This window comes from Nelumbo nucifera, chromosome 7 (genome assembly GCF_055504915.1).
Source record: "Nelumbo nucifera cultivar China Antique chromosome 7, China Antique-T2T, whole genome shotgun sequence".
Lineage (NCBI taxonomy): Eukaryota > Viridiplantae > Streptophyta > Magnoliopsida > Proteales > Nelumbonaceae > Nelumbo > Nelumbo nucifera.
Window position 1 is genome coordinate 60,773,676 of NC_142655.1, and position 19,696 is coordinate 60,793,371.

Consider the following 19,696-nt stretch of genomic DNA (forward strand, 5'->3'; position numbering starts at 1 on the left):
CCTAAACACTTAGACAACTATGGAAGCCAATGTAATGAATGATGATTAATATTAAAACTAGATGCATCAGCAAAGGAGTTATCATCTCTTTTCACCCAAATCATACTCACTTTCATTCCTCCTGTTAACCACTTAAACCTTCTTTTTCATTAATGTAGTCCCACCAACCTAGATCCTCTTCCTTCTGAAGCCAGCTTATAACCAACTATGAACCCCATTAAATTATCATTTTTTGAATATTCATCTCCTTGGCTTTTTGAACCCCTTCCAAAGCAGCTAGAATTTCAGCCCTCAAAAAAACTCCCACGCCAATTGGTACTAGAAAAAGGCCAATAATTCTTCCTTCACCGTTTCTGAAAAATCCTCAATTCTTGAGGGAACCAGATTCCTTCACTTCTACCATTGAAGTTCAGCTTAATAAAACCACTGATTGGAGGAGACCAAATTGGCCTCGAGACAGCCTTACTAGGAACAGAATCAGCCACTTCCTTCCTGCTCCTCATCAATCTGTAGCAGAAATATCCTTAAATATTTTTAAAGTTTTCACCCAACGGATCACTCTAACGGTGATTACTTCAATTAGAGCATCCCTATTCTCTTTCTGCAAAAGTTCTTTGATTCCTCCCTTCCCATATTGTCCAACAAACCGCAGACCTTATGCACCTCCATAAAGTTTTTTTCCCTCTTCTTCTGCTAGCTAACAAAGGAAAGGTCAAACAGGCTTTGTGTATTTGGTGGGGGGTTCCACCTACACCCAAACAAGGAAAGAAAACAATCCCAAATTGAAGATACTAAGAATAAAGCAATAATCTGTCCAATATAGAACATGGAATCACCAAAATAATTTGACAAAAGAGTATGGCAAGCTTTTGTAATAACGGAGTAAGCACTTGTTCTTTGTGCAGATAGTACTGTAGAGTTTCTATATGTGCATTCAATTTTCTAGTAGAAACATTGCTCTTCCACAACAGTGAGGCCTTTTCAGATAAACAATAATGTAACAGTAATTGGTACATCTTTTTTGTAACTAAAATCATATGAATAATATTGTAGTAAATGATGATTTTACCTCCATTAGTAAACGAAGTTGATGCACATGATCTCTGCCAGGAAATAAGGGTTTTCTATCCATCAATTCCATGAAAATGCAACCCACAGACCACACATCAATTGCTGCAGTATACTCTGATGAGTTTAGCAACAGCTCTGGTGCCCGATACCATCTTGTAACAACATATTCCGTCATGAAATCAGTTTCAGAGGTAATACGCGCAAGCCCAAAATCACATATCTTCAAGTCACAATTAGCATTTAAGAGAAGATTGCTAGGTTTCAAGTCCCTGTGTAGAACATTGGCAGAATGTATGTATTTCAACCCACGGAGAATCTGATACAGGAAATACTGCAGAAAGCATCCAACAAAGAAAATTTAAAAAAAAAAAAAAAGTCATTTTCACATCCAAGATAAGATATGCAGATATCAGGAAGAAAGGAGAGAAGACTAGGGAATGACAAAATAAATCAACTAGAAATAATTGAAGAAAAAGTCAATATAGATATCATAACAGAATCAATCTCATTGACTCATATAGATGACTTTTGAGGTTGAACAAACCCCAACCAAAGTTAAAAGAAAAAAATAAATATTTTTTCCCATTTTAATCAGCATAATACCATACTGTCTTATAATACCAACTATTGTCACTACTATTCTAACTTGATCAAACTCTGGCAGAACCAGCACCCAGTCTGATACCAATGAACCCAGAGCAGAAACTATTAGTTCCATACTTTTTGCTTTGTTTTCAAATGCTCTTCTATTCCTTTCAGCCCACAGTGACCACCAAACTGCAAAAGGAATACAGCTCCACATAATTCTGGTTTTCTTTCTGCCACTAATTTTTCGCCATCTAGACTCTAGAGAAAATCTCAGCAGGAGATCATGGCTGGAAGACTAACTTTCCAAAAAGAAAGCAGTAGAAATTCCAGATGAAATTTGCCACTTTGCACAAATAGAGCAGATGAAACACTGTCTCCTCGTCCATTTTGCACAAATAGCAGAAACTTGGAAGGAAAAAGCCTCTTTTCTTCAAGTGATCTGTGGTTAGAATACTGTCGAGGTAAACCAGCCAAGCAAATGCCTCCACTCTTGGCAAGACTGGGTTCCCAAAGGAAATCTCTCATTACTTTCTCCACCTTCGTAGCTTCCATAGGTGGTATCCTAATGACATAGAGAAAATAAGTAGTTAGGTTCGCTAAAGTAGTTCACCACCCAAGGAGATGTAGTTCTTCCACGGTGCTAATCTCTTCTCAAACTTTTCTGTCACTATAGTCCAAAACCTACTCCCAAGGGTTTGCCCCCAATGGAAGGCCTAAATAGGACAATGACCAAAAAGAGATGAAACACTCAAAGACACTTTTCAATAGCCCCGACCTCCCTATCCTCCAAACTAATACCTGCTTTACAACTCTTTTCCAGATTTATTTTAATCAACTCTTTTAAATTTGCTACCTTCTCTCTAGCACCCCCTCACAGAAAATCAGCAAGTTGTCTGCAAACTGAAGATGGATGATTGGGGCCCAACTTCTACCTATCATCCAACCCCTTACAATATCTTCCCTATTGGCCTTAGTGATGACTCTACTAAAAACATCAGCTACTAAGGTAAAAAGGAAAGGTAAAAGTGGGCCCCCTTGCCTAACACCCCTACAAGCAAGAAAGAAATCCTTCACCACTCCATTAACCAAGATTAAGTAATGACAGGTACTAACACACCCAAACATCCATTTACACCACCTCTCTCAAACCTACAATTCCTCGACACCTCTAAAGGAAATTGTCAATACATCAAATAGTAGGACTTTTCAAGATCCAATTTACAAACAAAATATCTTTTCCCAAACCTTCTCATCTCCTCCACACATTCATTGTCAATCAAGATTTGGTTAGTTATTTGTCGCCCTTGAATGAAAGCCCCTTGGGCTTGGCTAATGATAGAGGAAAGAACTACTTCCTCAAAGAGAGCACTTTAGCCAAGATTTTGTAAATACTTGTTGCCAAACCAATCAGTCTAAAGTCTTTTGGGTGGCTAGCATCAAGCTTCTTAGGGATAATAGCCAAAAATATAGCATTAACTCCATGGCTTACTATGTGCTTTTCTACAAATTCCTTAAAGATATCACACAAATCATCTTTTATTATCTTCTAACAATCTTGATAGAAAAGACAATATGAAGCCATCTTGGGCTCAGATCCTTAGCTTTGCCCATTAAAAACACTGCTTGTTAAATCTCTTCTTCCTCAAAATTCTTTTCTAACCACCTAGCCTTTTCCTCAGCCAACTTTGACCATTCCACCCCTTACACTACTCACCTCTCAATCAAAGGTCTTCTAAAAATAGATTTGAAGTGGTCTACAAACTTCCTGGCTATCTTGTCTTAATTGGTAAACACCTCTCCTACCTCTAATTTGGTCTCAAAATTCTTCCTCCTCCCATTTGCCAATTCATGAAAGAATTTAGTATTCCCATCACCTTCCTTAATCCACCTGTGCCTTAATTTCTGCCACCAACTTATTTCCTCTCTCAAGAGCACCTCTTCCAAATCCTTCTTTAGCTGTCTTCTCAAATCTCTATCACTCTCATTCAAATTATTTTGAAATTCTTTCTTATCCAATTCTTCAATCCGAGATATTAAGCTCATTTTTTGCTCGTCAATTCTCCCAAAGTAATTTCTATTCCATTCTTTTATTTTGAATCTTAATCTCTGCAATTTCTTATGGAATTTTACGCCCTTCCATTTTATCCCACTTAACTCCTCACTCCACCACTCCATTTTATTCACAAAATCCAATTGAGCTAACCACATGTTTTAAATCTGAAAGGTCTAGGTCTAGTAACAAACAACTCCACCCCTATTTTAATAGGACAATGATTAAAAGTGACCCTAGGCAAGGCTCTAGAAACGGTCTCCCAAATAATTCTACCGAGCTAAATTAAAAAGGAACCTATCTAGTTTCAAACAAGGGGAAGTTTCCTGTGGATTGGACCAAGTGAATCTGGATTGCAAGAGTGGGATTTCCTTTAGCTCACAATCTTTGATAAAGCCATTAAATTTCCTCATACTAGTTGTTACTGTTTGTAGGGGATTGATAGTTTCTCCGGTGAATCGCATAACATGAAAATCACCTGTACAAAAGTTCTGCCACTTGCCAGGGGGTTTTCTTGCTCTCTACTCCTTTGACCTTCCACCTACCCCAAGTCTTTTTGGTTTCCCAGGAAATGTTGGCCCTTTTTAGTGTAATTTTTCTTTGCATTTGAATTATCCAATCTCCATAAACCACATAAGACATCTTCTTCTACCTTCTTACCTCCCTCCATGCGAGACTCCTACAACCCAGCTTCAATGGAGGAAGCCAGCCAAACGGATGCAAAGTACCCCTCAGTTCTTATCTCTACTTTCCTTGGGATGTCTTCAGGCTTCACACCACTTAACAGAACAGCTGCAGAGTGAAGGTCACCCCACTAAACTCCTTTTATCGTCCTCCACACATCAGAGCTATACACTCTGTCACTTCTTGCTCCCACAGATGGAATGGCAGACCTACGACACATACCAGCACACCACCTTCAACAAAGAATTCCTTTGAGTTAGATTCTGGGCTCCATTTGAATACAGTGAAGGTTCCAACCCCAGATTGAATGCTAATAGCCAATATATCTACCTTATTTTCTTCCAGATCTAGCAGAGCTTTACATTTAATGAAGAGAGTTATAATGAATTCTCCTTTCAGCTTCAATCTCAGGGTCAGTAAGTTAGCAACTCTTTTCCAATCTCTAACCTGCTCCTTTGCTTGGATAAAAAGCTTGCTGTCCCACTCTTCTCTCTTTGAAGCACCCACCATTCTGCACTGTCCATTTGTTTTCACCATAACCACAGGCTCCAGTTCCATGGCTTCCTACCTACTATCACTCTATAGAACCAGAACTTATTGAGCATTTTGTTAATTTCCTCCCAGTCACAGCTCTGTCTTCCTTCTGGGAAACAAACTAATTGCTTCCTTCCCCTAACAAAAAATTCAGTCAATGCTATGTAGAATCCCTTGGCATTTCTCTTGCACTCAACCACGTACCTCTTGCCTTCCTCAGTACTATACTCCTGCCAGCTTGTTTGTTTTCCTTTTGAACATGCTCCAGTTATAAAATCCCACAACCAACTAACTACTTCAGGTCCTTCCAGCATTACCATACAATTCTTTTCTTCTCTTATCTTCAAGCTCATCTTCCCTTGGCAAGAGTTATTTAAACATGACTATGCATGAGTTATTTAAACATAAAATACCATACTTCAATGGTTTATATACACTGTGACACATCGGAACACAATTGATTACTGTTGAAAAATGATGGAAGAATTAAAATTTATCTGTATATACCTTAATTTTCATAAAATCAATATAATTTGTATTACTTTTTATTAGTATATAAATTAATGTATCAACTTTAGCATTACATTCCTTGAGAAAATTTACTTAAGAATTAAAGTGCATATGTTTATGACAACCAACTATAATATGGCATAAAGGTAGACTTATGATCATTACAAACTAATGACTAGGGTTCAAATTCTCTCACTTGTAGTTTATTTAGGTAGTTTAAGGTGTGTTTAATACATATGATAAATTCAAATTTGAATTTGAATATTGCTTAATTGTAGAATTAAATAAATGAGTTATTAAGAAAGAGAGAGAGTAATTATGAGTTATTACAGAGAGGGGGGAGTAATTATAGGGGTTATGGGGAGTAATTGTAGGAGTTATTAGAGAAAGGGAATAGTCTTGCCATAATAAAAAACCAGAATGCATCACGTGAGTAAGGCGCAGTTGTGCTGATAGGGAACTATGAAGGTTGGTACTTGGTGTTTGTATTTTCTGTCTTTCTCAATTGTCATCTGAAAATTGTTTTGGGATTTTTTTGAGGAAGATGGATGTTTCTAGAGTTGAAAATAAGTTGGGCTCAGAGTCCAGACAAATTTTGGGAGCACTTATAGACTCTTTATTGGTTGTGACCACAGTCAAGTTTGATGGGACTAACTATCTAGCATGGTTTCTACCAAAAAAACCATCTAGCATGGTCACAATCAATAAAGATACATGTTTGTAGTAGAGGCAAGTGGGGATATATTTCCGGTAGCAAGAAAGCACCAAAGGAAAATGACCCATCTTATGAGAAATGGTTGCAGAATTACACAGTTATTGGGTGGTTAGTGAATTCGATGCAACCCCAAATTAGTCAGCACTATCTGTGGATGAATTCTGCTAAGGAAATATGGGACAGTATTGCTGATACCTATTCACAAAAATCGAATGTGGTCAGGGCATATAAATTAAGAAATGATGTGATCAATCTGAGGCAGGGGGAGAGACCTTTAACAATCTATTTCTCAATGCTGAAATCCTTGTGGCAAGAGATAGATCTCATGGAAATTGTTGTCTGGGAAAGTACAAACGATGCAGAAACATACAGGAAATTGGTTGAGAGGAATAGAGTCTTTGAATTCCTAACAGAGTTGAATGCAGAATTTGACATTAGCAAACAGAATATCCTAGCTAAAGACAATGTATCTTTGTCTCAGGCTTATACCATGGTGAGCAGTGAGGAGAGTAGGAGGCTGGTTCAGGTTCAAGGGGTTATTCTAGTTGACCATTTTGCTAATATGGGGGTGAAACCTAAGGTGGCTACAAGGAAGGAGGTTATATGTGAATATTGCAAGAAACCAAGACATACCAAGGATACATGTTGGAAGCCACATCCAGACCTTCTTCCATCTCGTTTTAAAAAGAGGGCCGAAAATGGGAAGACTAGGAATGTCAATGCAGCCATAGTTTCAGATAATTACAGAAGTGCAACTGATGAGAAAGCCGCTATTATGAAGGCGGAGTATGAGAAATATGGAAGGATGATCAGTCATCTTGAGAGTGCAGCCACCTCCAACTCTTCAGGCAATCCAACTACTTTTGCATTTGCTCATTCAGGTATACGTGATACTACCAACCATGCAACCATTTCAAGTAATCATAGGATCCCTTGGATTATAGATTCTGGTGCTTCTGGTCATATAACCAACATTTCTACCCTATTTAGTTCTTATGACTTACTTTCTGGCCGTGATAAGATTACCCTAGTCGATGGCACTCTTGCTCTTATCTCTGGCAAGGGAGTCATCAAAACCACCGACTCCCTTTTTCCCTTACTTTTGTCCTTCATATCCCTAAGCTGCAAACTAATTTGATGCCAGTGAGCAGCCTAACTAAATCCTTAAACTGCAATATAACCTTTTTTCCATCTTATTGTGTTTTTCAGGACATAAAGTCTTAGAAAGTTATTGAGAGTGGCCATGAGGCGAATGGAATATTTCTGTTGGATACTCCTAGACAAAGCCAATGACAACTTGAGAGAGTTGCTTTTAGGTTTACTTCTTCAAAGTCTTTTAGTTGTGTCATGTTATGTCATTTTCGTTTAGGTCATTTATCCTTTTCTGCTTTGAGTCATTTATTCCCAAAGTTGTTAAAGGAATTAACTTGTCTAGTCTTCATTGTGAGTCATGTGAGTTATCAAAACATTGTAATTTTATTTATGGTTAATTCTGTTTTATTTTGATGTAATACTTTTCTGAAGAGGTAACAGCTTGTGCCTCTTCAGTGGTGTTTTTTTTTCTGAATTAATAGATTTCTTCATTCATCAAAAAAAAAACATTGTAGAAGAACTTATCCTTTGAGTAATAAGAGATCCACTTTTCCTTTTCATATTGTGCACTCTGATGTGTGGGGGCCATACCACTTGCCTTCTATGGGTAGCTATCAATATCTTATCTTGTTCATTGACGATTTTTCTCAGTATGCTTGGTTATTTTTTAAGAGATCTCATGATGAAGTTCCCGAACTTGTGAGACAATTCCATGAATTTGTTCTTACCCAGTTTGGTACAAGAACCAAGATGTTTCAGTCCGATAATGCAAAAGAATTCTTCGAGAAAAACCTCACTTCTTATCTCACTAACTTTGGGGGTTATCCAGCAAAGCTCCTATGTTCGTACTCCGAAACAAAATGGAGTAGCCAAGAGGAAGAATTGTCACGTAGTTGAAGTTTCAAGGAGCATTTTATTTGCTTCACATGTTCCTACAAAGTTTTGGGGGGATGTTGTTCTCACAACAATATACCTAATCAATCGTATGCCATCTAGAGTTTTGGGCTTTAAGTCTCCTTTTAATCTTTTTTATCCAAATAAGGAGCTTTTTTCTCTTCCTCTTCGGGTCTTTGGCTGCGCCTGTTATGTACACATTTCTAATACCTAGAGACATAAGCTTGAACCAAAGGTGCATTTTCCTTGGTTATGCCTCCACACAGAAGGGTTATTGTTTTTTTTATCCTAGTAGTGGAACTCGTTATGTCTCAATGGATGTCACTTTTGATGAGTCTACTCCTTTCTATGGTTCTCCTCAAGGGGGGTGATGCGACGCAATCTAGCTGCTCCTAGCTGGCGATGATCTGGCTTCCAATAGATGACGGAGTTAGCTGATCTGCACAGAGAGAATCAGGGAACCCGGGGGTGCTTACCCGGCGAGGTCGCTCCGATGCTTAAGTCAATAATTTGCGAGCTGAAGGTGGTTTAAAAAGCAAGAGAGCTAGTGAGCAGTGATTACGTGTACCTTTTCCCCCAAAGGGTTGGGGTCTTTATGTACTGGAGTCCTCGCGGGTTTTTCGGAGTGGTTCTGGGATTCTTGCCGTGATGAGGCCCGTATCCGTATTAGCAGGAAATAACGCTGCCAGCCGGTAAGGCATATCACTTCCACCGGATGGGGGAGATAAGGCTAGCAATTACGAGGTGTGATCCCGTAAAGCGTGGAATCTGGTGGCGATATCTTCGTGGTTAACATGTAGAGGTCGGTCAATATTACCCGAACTAGTGCCCCTTGGGTCCGTCCTAGTACGAATGCCGAGGTGTCTTATAACCAAGGTGATCTTGATGCAATCGTGTCCCGAAGTGAACTTGTCCCGAAGTGGACTTGCTTCCGAGGTGGTTCGGTTATCCGAGCTCGGTTCGTCGCAGACTTGGGTACGTCGGGATGAGTTGTCGTCCTGTCAATTAGATCGTGTCCACGTGTCCCCCTATTATTAGGTTGGGCCAAATCACCCTACATCAATTGCCCCCCACTCCCCGAGCCAGGGGTCCTGACCCGGTGCGGGGAGTTCATGGCGAGCCAAGTGGATTTGGTCCGAGGTTCGGTCAGCTTGTCAGATGAATCATGGGTCGGACTTGTCCGCTCACCCGGCTCAACCAGAAAAACCCAGGTCGCATCTGGTTTACGCGCGAACGTCACACAATTTATAAACTCTACGAACGTCAAAAAATGCGCTAAACCGATTTTACCCTTGGGGGTCGCGCAGCCGGTTTTCCTAAGAGCCATTGGATTGCTTCGATCTCGACCGTTGGTCCTCGGACATAGCGGATATAAATAGGGGGGTCCGCGACTCACTTTTCTCACCACAAATTCTGCGATTGAGCTCTCCCGAGTCGCGTCGGAGTCTTCCAGCAGCGAAGAAGATTTTATGTTACTTGAAGAATACTCCATGGAAAAGTATTCTTTTTGATAAACATAGCCACATGGAACTGGAAGCCTATACAGATGCTGACTGGGCAGGCAACATTGATGATAGAAGGTCAACTTCAGGGTATTGTAGTATGGTGGCAAGTAATATTGTTTCTTGGAGAAGCAAGAAACAATTTGTTGTTGCTAGATCTTAACCTGAGGCAGAGTACAGAGCTACGGCTCATGGAGTTTCTGAGTTACTTTGGCTTTGATCCCTGATAGAGGAATTGGGTGTTGAGTATGACAGACCACTAATGCTGTATTGTGACAATCAAGCCGCCATTAACATTGCCCACAATCATGTACAACACGATAGAACGAAGCACATTGAAGTTGACAAGCATTTCATCAGAGAAATAGTGGCTTATGGAGAAGTTTGTATACCCTTCATTACATCTGAAGAACAGTTAGCTGACATTCTTACCAAAGGAATCTCCAAGGCCAAGCTACAACATGATACAGGCAAGCTGGGCATGATTGACATCTATGCTCAGCTTGAGGGGGAGTGTAGAGAAGATGGATTGAATGGCCCATAGCCCACAGTTGTGTTTTAATTTTATGTTTATGTTCTGTTTTGTTAAACGGACCTGTTAACTTTAGTTTCTCCTATGTTTAATTAGCCAGCCACCCCACTAAGGACTTACTTGTAATTACTAAGGATTTACTTGTAATTTCTGATTATTAGTGATTATTCTTTAATGAAAAGGATTAGGGAAAGGAGAGGAGAAGAAGTGCGAACAACTCTTCTCTTTCACCCTTTCTTCTCAATCATTCCCTTTCCTCTTCTCTTCTGGTTGTCTCCTTTTGTTTTTTCTTCTTTTTAATTTGATTTATTATTTCTATTTGGACTGTTTTTCTTCTAGATCAGGTTCAGCAGACCCACTACCTTTTGTATCTTTTCTCCTATAGACCCATTTATAATTCTTTGCTGGTCCTGTTCCAACAAGACCAAGCTTCAACCTGGAAAAGATTTTCATCACATGCAAGACATTATGATTTCTTAAACTACGCATTTTTTTGACAGTCACCTCAGAAGGTGCCTCCTTCTCCTTCTCGAAGTTGCTTCTTCGGCCCAGATCTACACCCAGCCTCCCAACCTTCACTTCCTTAAAGCAATAATTGTCTTCCAAACAACTCTCTTCCTCATAACCAGCAATGGCGCCACCATCTGTAATCTCCTCTTCTCCGGTCACGGTTTCAGCCTCAGAATCAGCATCTGAACTAGTGATTCCATTCCCAACCTCTTTCAAAACCTCCTCCGACTTCCCCAACCCCTTAAGACCAACCTCCACGGTACCCAAAGAAGTTGGAATTTTGATTCCATAACCAGAATCTTCAGAAATCGCATCTGCAATCCTAGTCTCAGAACGGGAGCAAATCGCTGCAGGCACACTATTGACCTGTGAGCAGCAGCCGACGCCATACTCCACGAAAGAGGCCTGATCACCAACAACACTAACCCCTGTTCCTCCGACCAAACTCTTCTTACCACATTTATCATACCTGGCGATCACCCAAACCCAACTTTCCTCCCTTCTACAGTCTTGGACATAACTCATTCAGCTTACCAACCCCGGACCAGTCATCTTCCCAGAACCTTATCCTAGCACCATCCCCAAATAAATAGCCTGGTTAAGTTTTTGAATTCCTGATTGAATCTCATAATTTCCTTCCACATACAAACCCTATAAGAAGAGTTAACCTCCCTTGATTCCCACCCAAACCTCACTATCCCATACTTCCCCACCACCACTCTCCCCCAAGTGAATGTTTTTTTCTTCTCCAACTCAAACCTCCAAAGCCATTTCCCAAGTAAAGCCCTAATAAAAGCCTCTTTTTTATAGATGCCCTGTTAAAAATCTCACTCTTCTAAAACCCAAGCCCCCTCTCCCTCCAGTCTACATACCATATCCCACTTCACCAAATCTAACCATATTTTTTTCCCCTCCTCCCACCCCTTCCCAAAGGAAATTCTTCTGAATTTTTTCCACCCTCTTAGCAACTTCTGCTAGAACTTTTAATAAGGTAGTAGGTTGGCAAACTTGACAACAAACTTCTAATAAGACTGAAATTGCTTCTATTTAAATTGTCTACCATGAGAACTTTACCTAGAGCCACAAGCCATGTGAAAACATCCACCCAACCCCCACCATAATGTGATACCATTTCCCCCCTGATTAGTTTTGCATAAAGAGTTTTTCCGTAAACAACCCCTTGTGCTCCTCTTTCCACACATGTGTGTCTTCCCACGAGGGATTCAACAAGTATTCATCTAATGCCTCATAAGAAAATCACGTGTTTGTCCATCTCTCTCTTGACATCAACTAAAGAGTGGGATAACCTCATATTTCAAATTTGAAGTGGAGATAATCCTTATTTTTTTTTTTATACAAGAATTTGAAGTTTCAGCATTGTAATGACCCATATTACAACAAATTATGATTTTGCCCAGAGTAAAGTAGGTTTGCCTGCACCTTGTTTTGCAAGGATATCTGCCAATCCATTTGCTTCCCTTTTTATCCATCCAAAACTAGAATTAAACCTCCATGCAAGTATGTCTAGTTGTGAAACACACTTGCAGTAAATCAGAAAATAGAAAAAAAAAAAGAAGAAGAAGAAAAAAAGGAAGAAAGAAGAATGAATGATTTCAGCAGAGCTTGTGGAAGAAGAGGAAGGAAGAGAGAAGAAAAAAAATTCGATCTCTTCTCTAATCCACTCAAGATGTCTTTTATATCTTAATGTAAATCTGAGTACAATTCCTTAGATGCCCTTATAATAAGGCTGCCAGCACTAAAGAACTAATAAAATAAACAAAAGAAGGCCCATAACTAAAAGTACATAAACTTAAACATAGCTTAAAAGAAATTAAACTACTAAAGCCCATTCGGCCCATTCTCACTACATGTCTATTTCTCTGAAGACAAATCTGAATTTCCAAGGCGCTGAACTGATTTTGCCCAAGATATAACCAGACGTGAATCTCCTTCAATTTCCGGTTCTGTTGCTCCAATCTGCTCAGCCAGTTCCAAACCTTGTAGGAGAGCTAGAGTTTCAGCCTGAATTGAGTCACCAAGGCCGATTGGTCCTGAGAATAGTGCCACTACTACTACTTGATGATTTCTAAACACTCCCCCTACACCTGCTCTCTCCGGGTTACCAAAAGAACTCTCATCAAAGCTCAGTTTCAGTTTATTCGGTGCAGGTGGTTTCCAAACCATTCTAGCACTTTCTCTATATAAATTTGCTTGTATCACTTCAGTCTAGTTCCTTAGGAGATGATCCTTGTAATTTAAACCCAAATTGAGCATAACAGGAGAATGATCTAAGGCCAGCCCAGAAAGAGTCAAAAAACAAGTCCAAGAAAATGATCCTCTCAATTAGTAGAAAAAATGAAATCTGCCAGCCTAGAGCACTTAGATTAGACTACAAGCACAAACAAGTGAAAGGTGTCATTCAAAGGAGTCTCCTCACAATATCACATTTATGTCACCATTATAGTACCATTGTCCACTGAAAAGTCCCAATACTATACAGATGCTCCAAAATAAATTCCTCTTCTTTTGGCCTTTAAAAAATTTGTTACACACTATTTGAAATTATCTCAATTCCTAAACCTTCAGGAGATTCACCAACTAAAACTGGGTACTTATTCTCCTCTAAAACCTGTAAGGCATAACAAGGATTTGAACCTCGAAGTTCTCATAATGAGTTTAAAAGTTCCAAATTAGGATCAGGCATAGGTTGGTTATTGGTCAAATGTATAGAGGTTATCTCTTTTTTTTTCTTTGCTTTCTTTCTTATATGGCTTTTGGTAAGGCAGCGGATATACCGTCATTAGTGCACAGATTGTTCCTTTTACCAATCCCTTTAATAAAACGCATTTGGAAACACTCTACCTAAGTGCACCAGTACACCAATGCCCCATTCAGAAATCAATTAAGGTAGAACATATATGTGCAAACCATATTTCTATCTCAATGGGTACATACACAATTTAATGTGGTAAAGAGATAATGATGTTCATTTAAACATATTAGGTGTAATATCACCAGAAATATAACCTGACAGTGCTCCTCAGATAATGCTTGATTGGAACGAATTATTTGATGGAGGTCAGTGTCCATCAGCTCATATGCAATATAAACATCATTAAATGACTCACGTTGGGGTGGTGGTATTATATCTCTGATCGCCACAACCTGTATGACAGATACAAGTGCCATCAGTCAGCACTAGATTATCATATTGAGTTGTGTGAATACATTTTGACCACTAAGTTTGAATTCAATAATATAAAAGTGCGAAATACAGATAGCCGGAATTAGTTATTGTAATGAGAAATATTTTATTCTAAAACATTAAGAAAGACTACACGAGTAAGGAGTGGCATGGTTAAATTATAAGACACTAAAAGAGCAATAGGAAGACCAAAGAAAACATGGTCTGAACTGATAAGAAATGATATAAGAACTCAAATTTTGACAGCAAACATGGTTCATGATAGGGCACAATGGATGAACAGGATTTACATAGCCAATCACAAATTGTTCAGGCTAAGGTTGAGACCATTGTTCATTTGTTGTTTACATATTTCATCTATACCCTATGGCTTGTGAATACTTTTCTCCCCTTTTTCATCAGTAACCAAGGTCAAAGAGAATTACTAGTAAAATATGAAAATAAGGAAATATTATCATTGTCTAGACAACCTAGTGATGATAATTAGATTCTTTCCTTTTAGCCTTTTATAAGTAGACATATGAATTATTTTCAAAAAGACAAGATCACAAGAACAAGTAACAAGTTATTGAAAATAAATGAGAATTTTATTAATTTTGAACTGTTTAACACTGAGAAATAGACAATTAGTCTAATAGTTTAATACTAGAATTTGAATGTGAACATGATAGTTTATGAATTATGAATTTTAAGTGTTTGTTTCTTACGCTAATCATTTATGAGTTTTTTTTATTTTTGATAAATGATTGAAAATTTATTCATGATAATCAGAATGATATTACAATACAACCTGCCCAAAGGAGAGGCACGAACTGGTACCTCTCCACCACAACAACAAAGTACTACCTCAGACTAGGAAAAGAAAGTTTACAGCGCTGCCCAGAATAAATGTTCCCTTGATACCCCTTGTTTAGCTAACCCATCCCCTATCATATTAGCTGTTCTACCCACCCACTAATCATTTATGAGTTGTTATCATTTTAAATTCTAAATTTATAATTAATGTTTATGCATGTGAATTATGATGTTGGATACTTAGATACTTGGACTTGAGTCATTTTATCATTTGATATGGCACTTAAAAGAGATGGAAATTTGGTATAAAAATTGATAATAATAATAATAATAACAGACTCCATACAACGTGCAATGACTATAAACTAGAAATGAAGGGTGGTGATGTAACTCACTTGAAACATCATTTTGCTAGAAGATATCCAAATGTTATTAATTTCCCAAAAATGCCAATTAGACATTCCTAAAGTGATCAAAAATCATCTCATGAAACAAGAGAAGTTAAAGAAAAAAAAAAACAGGAAGAATAAGGATAAAAAATGATACGAAGAAATTGAGACCTAGGGCTGAGAATGAGGATGAGTACACACAAGTAAAGTCTAAACATGTTAATATAGATGATGATGATGATGATGAAGAAGAAGTAGAACAAAGAGCTATTAATATAGGGACACATGCATCATGTGTCTAGACTGGATACAAAGTGTTAGAGTAAAAGCACTTTATTAGTCTTCAAGGGCAATGGAAAAAGAACAAAGGGCAAGATTCCAAAGCATGCAAGAATTAAGTCTCAATTTAGAGAATCAAAACATCAAGAAGGAGGTTCATCACAACCATCTTTTTGTAAGAGTAAAAGCACTTTATTACGAACACAAAGTATTAGAGAAGTGTTAGGCAAATTCATTACCTCCAAAAAATCTTCAAGGAATGACACTCCTACTGTAGAAGAGATGGACCAACTTTTTTATATTAGCAACACTTTCATTAATTATTGATTAGTGAAATTACAAAGATCTGGACAGTTATCTAGACGCCCAACATTTTTTTATCAGTAACAGAAGGATTTCATTAATGAATAAATAGTATAAGATTCAAATACAATGGTGGGGGGAAGTAAACTCTCTCCAACTTATTTCTTCTTTGAACAAGATATCTTCCAATTCCTCTCTTAACAGCCCTCTCTCCTGCTTCTCTCTTTCTCCAAAGGTTCCTTCACCTTCTGTTTTTTTTTATCAATAACAGAAAATTTTATTAATTATTGAGAAAATTACAGAGTAAGGGAGCTAAAACCTCTTAACTCCTGGAGACAACCAAGATACACCAAAAACATAAGAGCAATTACAATTAAGCCTAAAAAATAGAGTTTTTGCTCACCCCTTGCCTAGCTAGACCATCTGCCAATGAATTTGCAATTCTCTTTACCCAAGTACATTAAACTTCAAGGTCCTTAGTCAGCCACTTAAATTCCCCCTTTTCATTGTTGTAATTCCAAAGCCTAGAGTTGTCCTCTTTTAGCCAGTTCACCACAATTTCAGAATCTCCTTTTATGATCAGTCTGTTGATATCCATGTCTTCAGCCCTTTGTACCCCTTCTAGAGCTGCTAGTATCTCAGCCCTCAAGGAATCTCCCACCCCAATTGGACCAGAAAATATGGCTGACAGATTCCCTTTTTCATCCCTTATAACTCCCCCTATTCTGGAGGGCCCTGGGTTGCCCATACTGCTGCCATCAAAATTCAGTTTAGTAAAACTATGAGGTGGAGGGTTCCTACAAGAACTTGAGACCTTCTTTGCTGAGGCTGATTCTGCAATTTCCTTCAACTTTCTTAGCAACTCATCTACTGAGAAATCTGCGAACATATCCAAAGTTTTCAACCAGTGTATCACCCTAATATGAGTTACCTCCAGTATTACTTCCAAACTTCTCTCCTTTTCTGAAAAATAAAATCCTTGGCGAGGCACAAGCTTTAAATCACTGACATAGGCATCCTAAGGTTTTGTGAAATTAGTATAAATCATTAAATAATTATTATGGAAATGGAGAGATAAGAATGTGGAAAATAGTAGGATTATAGAAGGCATTGAAGATCTAGGAATTAACCAAGGAGAAGTCCATTTTATTTGGTGAATGACAAGACATTCAAATATGGAGATACCATAAGTGTTTATTATGATAAGAAAGGGTGACCCAGGCACTAGAGCTACAAATGGTGTCCATTTATCTGAATTTGAATTTGATCTGGTTAAGGATGATCCAAATTCAATCCACTTATAATTGGATCCAACACGAATCCACCCCTATCTGTTTTTATTCAATTTTAATGTATATGCTTATGTATATTTAAAACTTACATTCTATCTATTAGTAAAGATGTTCTGAATGTTGTGTTTATTGGTTAACGTTTCATAAAATTTATTTTCATCATATTTTCTCTATGATATACAATATTTGAATCCAAAATAAATCTACAGATAATATTCAATTTGAATCTGGATATAAACAAACCAAACTCGGATCTACTTTATAGCCCATTCTCCAATCCATTTGCAGCCCTAACAAGCACATTGACAGTAGTAGAACAAGAGGAGCTGAAGATCGTATCTAAATTTAAGGAGTATAAAGAGTATTTAAGTAACATTAGAAAAAGAAATGCAGCCAAGTATTGTTTACAAAATGAAGTGCAAAGATAAAGACTGTTACGAAAACAAGCACAACCACAGATTAGCAAAACACCTACGGTAGATTATGAGTCAAATATTAGGGATTCATAATTACAAGGCAAAGCAATTTCTCTATAAATATAGTTAGTTTCGTCACAATCAAATCAAATTTCAAAATCTCGACCAATGTGATAGCAAGCAGGAAAAATAGAACAAATAGTATTTATCACTCACTAACGTTTTCATGATCCATGTGGCGGAGGAGCTTTATCTCGCGAAGAGTCCTCTTAGCATCAATTTTGTTATCAAATGCATTCGCAATCTTCTTAATTGCAACTTGCTCGTTTGTCTCTGAATTCAAGGCCGAGCTGAAAGGAAGTATACATGGATAATGACAAAGTAGTCTTTCTACATTTTATGTTCAGAGAATTTGAAGAGGTCATGAAGAAGAAATGGGAGAGGAGACGCGATACCATACGATGCCATATGCTCCCTTGCCGATGGGCATTATTGGAGGCTTGTACTTTGAGGTGATCTCGAATATGTTGCCGAATATGTTGTATTGTATGAATCGTCCACCATGACTTAAAATCATCGGAATACTATCAAATCCGGGTTGGGGAGCTCCGGCAGGTGGAGGTGGCTCAGGGGGCGGAGCCGCCTCCGCCATCACGGTGTCAGAGGATTGAGCTGCTGCGTCCATTGCTACGTGACCTCCGTCAAAACCCTAGAAAGTGGAATTGAGAACTGCTCTCCCCCTCGAAGAAGCACCTCTTCCAATTTTCCGGAATTGAGAAGTGCTGCTCACTGCTCTGATGCTTTAAGTTTTAGGATAAATTAGACAAACCCCCCTCCTTTCTGTACAATTACAGTTTATCTCCTTCTTCTCTGACAATTTGCGACACCTATTTGTCTAAACTAACAAGTGCTTGATAGTTCCCTCCATATCTTTTTTGCTTAGAGTTTGTTCCCTTCCCTCGACACAAAAGTCATTAGTTGAAGTTAAATTCTGTTAAACTGTTGAGACGGTTGGTTATGCAATATATAATTCAAACACGTGGCAAGTCTCCTACTAGAATAATGTTATCCACGTTACATGCCTATTTTCGCTCCAAAATCCAAATTGCATGGGCTCCCCCACATAGCACGCCCTACAAGTGCCCCACATGCACATTGAATCATCCATTAGAAACATCTCCCTATCACTAGTATAGGAATATTGGATATGCATTGGGAGCACTTAGAACTTTTTGAGTTTTCGATTTTTTTTAAGTAGTATAGTAAGATTGCATGTACTTTGCACTAATAATTTTTTATGATAATGATAGTAAATATGTTTATCAAAATTTTTTATGATTTTTATATTTTTATTTTTATAAAAATTATTTTTATTTTTTTTCACTTCATGGGACTACACAACAGTGGGTAGCCCATCCCCTTTCCCTTAACCCCCCCCCCCCCCCCCCCCCCTCCCTCTCCCAACCCCTGGTGGCAGCGGGATTTGATCCCAGGTCTATAAAGCTTTTTGTATTTTATACTTTTATGTGCTTTAATTTAATCTTTTTTAATTTTTATTATTACTTAATTGGGACACCTAGGGTTAACACATTTGACCCAAAAGGTTAAATTGTTGACTCACCACCAAACAAGAAAATAAATCCATTTTGGATTGGTTTTAAAATTATATTTTATTTCTATTATCAATAAAAACAACTATTTTTTGCCACACTTAATGAGAGGGAATTGAATGAGGAGAATGTCATAGTTCAAATTACATTTTGTGCCCTCACAATTAAATTAAAGAGTTACCAAATTCAAAAATAAGGGTATTCTAGTAAAGAATATGATTCAATTAATGTTAATCGGAATTAATACCTTAAATATAAAACTTAATGAGAAGATTGTGAATGAAGAGAAAAAGTGATTGTTCAAGTTACATATTTTCTTTACAATTAAAGAATGGCCAAATTCAAAAATTGGGGTATTTTATTTAAACAAAAGTTTCACACTTTTAATATTAGTACAGATATAGATTTTCCAATTTTCTAATTCTCTAAAAAATGATGTAGTATGTACCACTTATAAATTTGCCTTAAATATTACGAACCCAACCTAATTACATAAAAGTATTCCATAAATCTCTCTCTCTCTCTTTACACACACTAGCAATGACCCATGCAATGCACGGGATGTTGTGTTTATACTTTCTTATGTATAGAATAGTATAAAAAAATCTTTTATTTTTTAATTACTGAGCTTCAAACTTTCCTTTTTATATAGCTTGTTAGACAGTTTTGTATGCCCTTAATTTCAATTAGAATGATGTACTTTATGAGTTTATTGTAAATGAATA

The 19,696-nt window shown here is 37.8% G+C and overlaps 1 protein-coding gene across 2 annotated transcripts in view; it reads right to left on the reverse strand.

Moving 5' to 3' along the window:
• The window catches only part of LOC104589867 (mitogen-activated protein kinase homolog MMK1), an 82,716-nt gene extending 64,567 nt beyond the window's left edge, over positions 1 to 18,149 (reverse strand). For both annotated transcript variants that reach the window (XM_010248306.3, XM_010248304.3), the window contains exons 1-4: positions 17,817 to 18,149; positions 17,582 to 17,711; positions 13,710 to 13,847; positions 1,070 to 1,402 (exon numbers count right to left, since the gene is read on the reverse strand). In XM_010248306.3, coding sequence (XP_010246608.1) covers positions 1,070 to 1,402; positions 13,710 to 13,847; positions 17,582 to 17,711; positions 17,817 to 18,046 — 831 coding nt within the window. In that variant the 5' untranslated portion in view covers positions 18,047 to 18,149. The remainder of the gene's footprint in view (positions 1 to 1,069; positions 1,403 to 13,709; positions 13,848 to 17,581; positions 17,712 to 17,816) is intronic.
• Between the last annotated feature and the right edge of the window lie 1,547 nt (positions 18,150 to 19,696).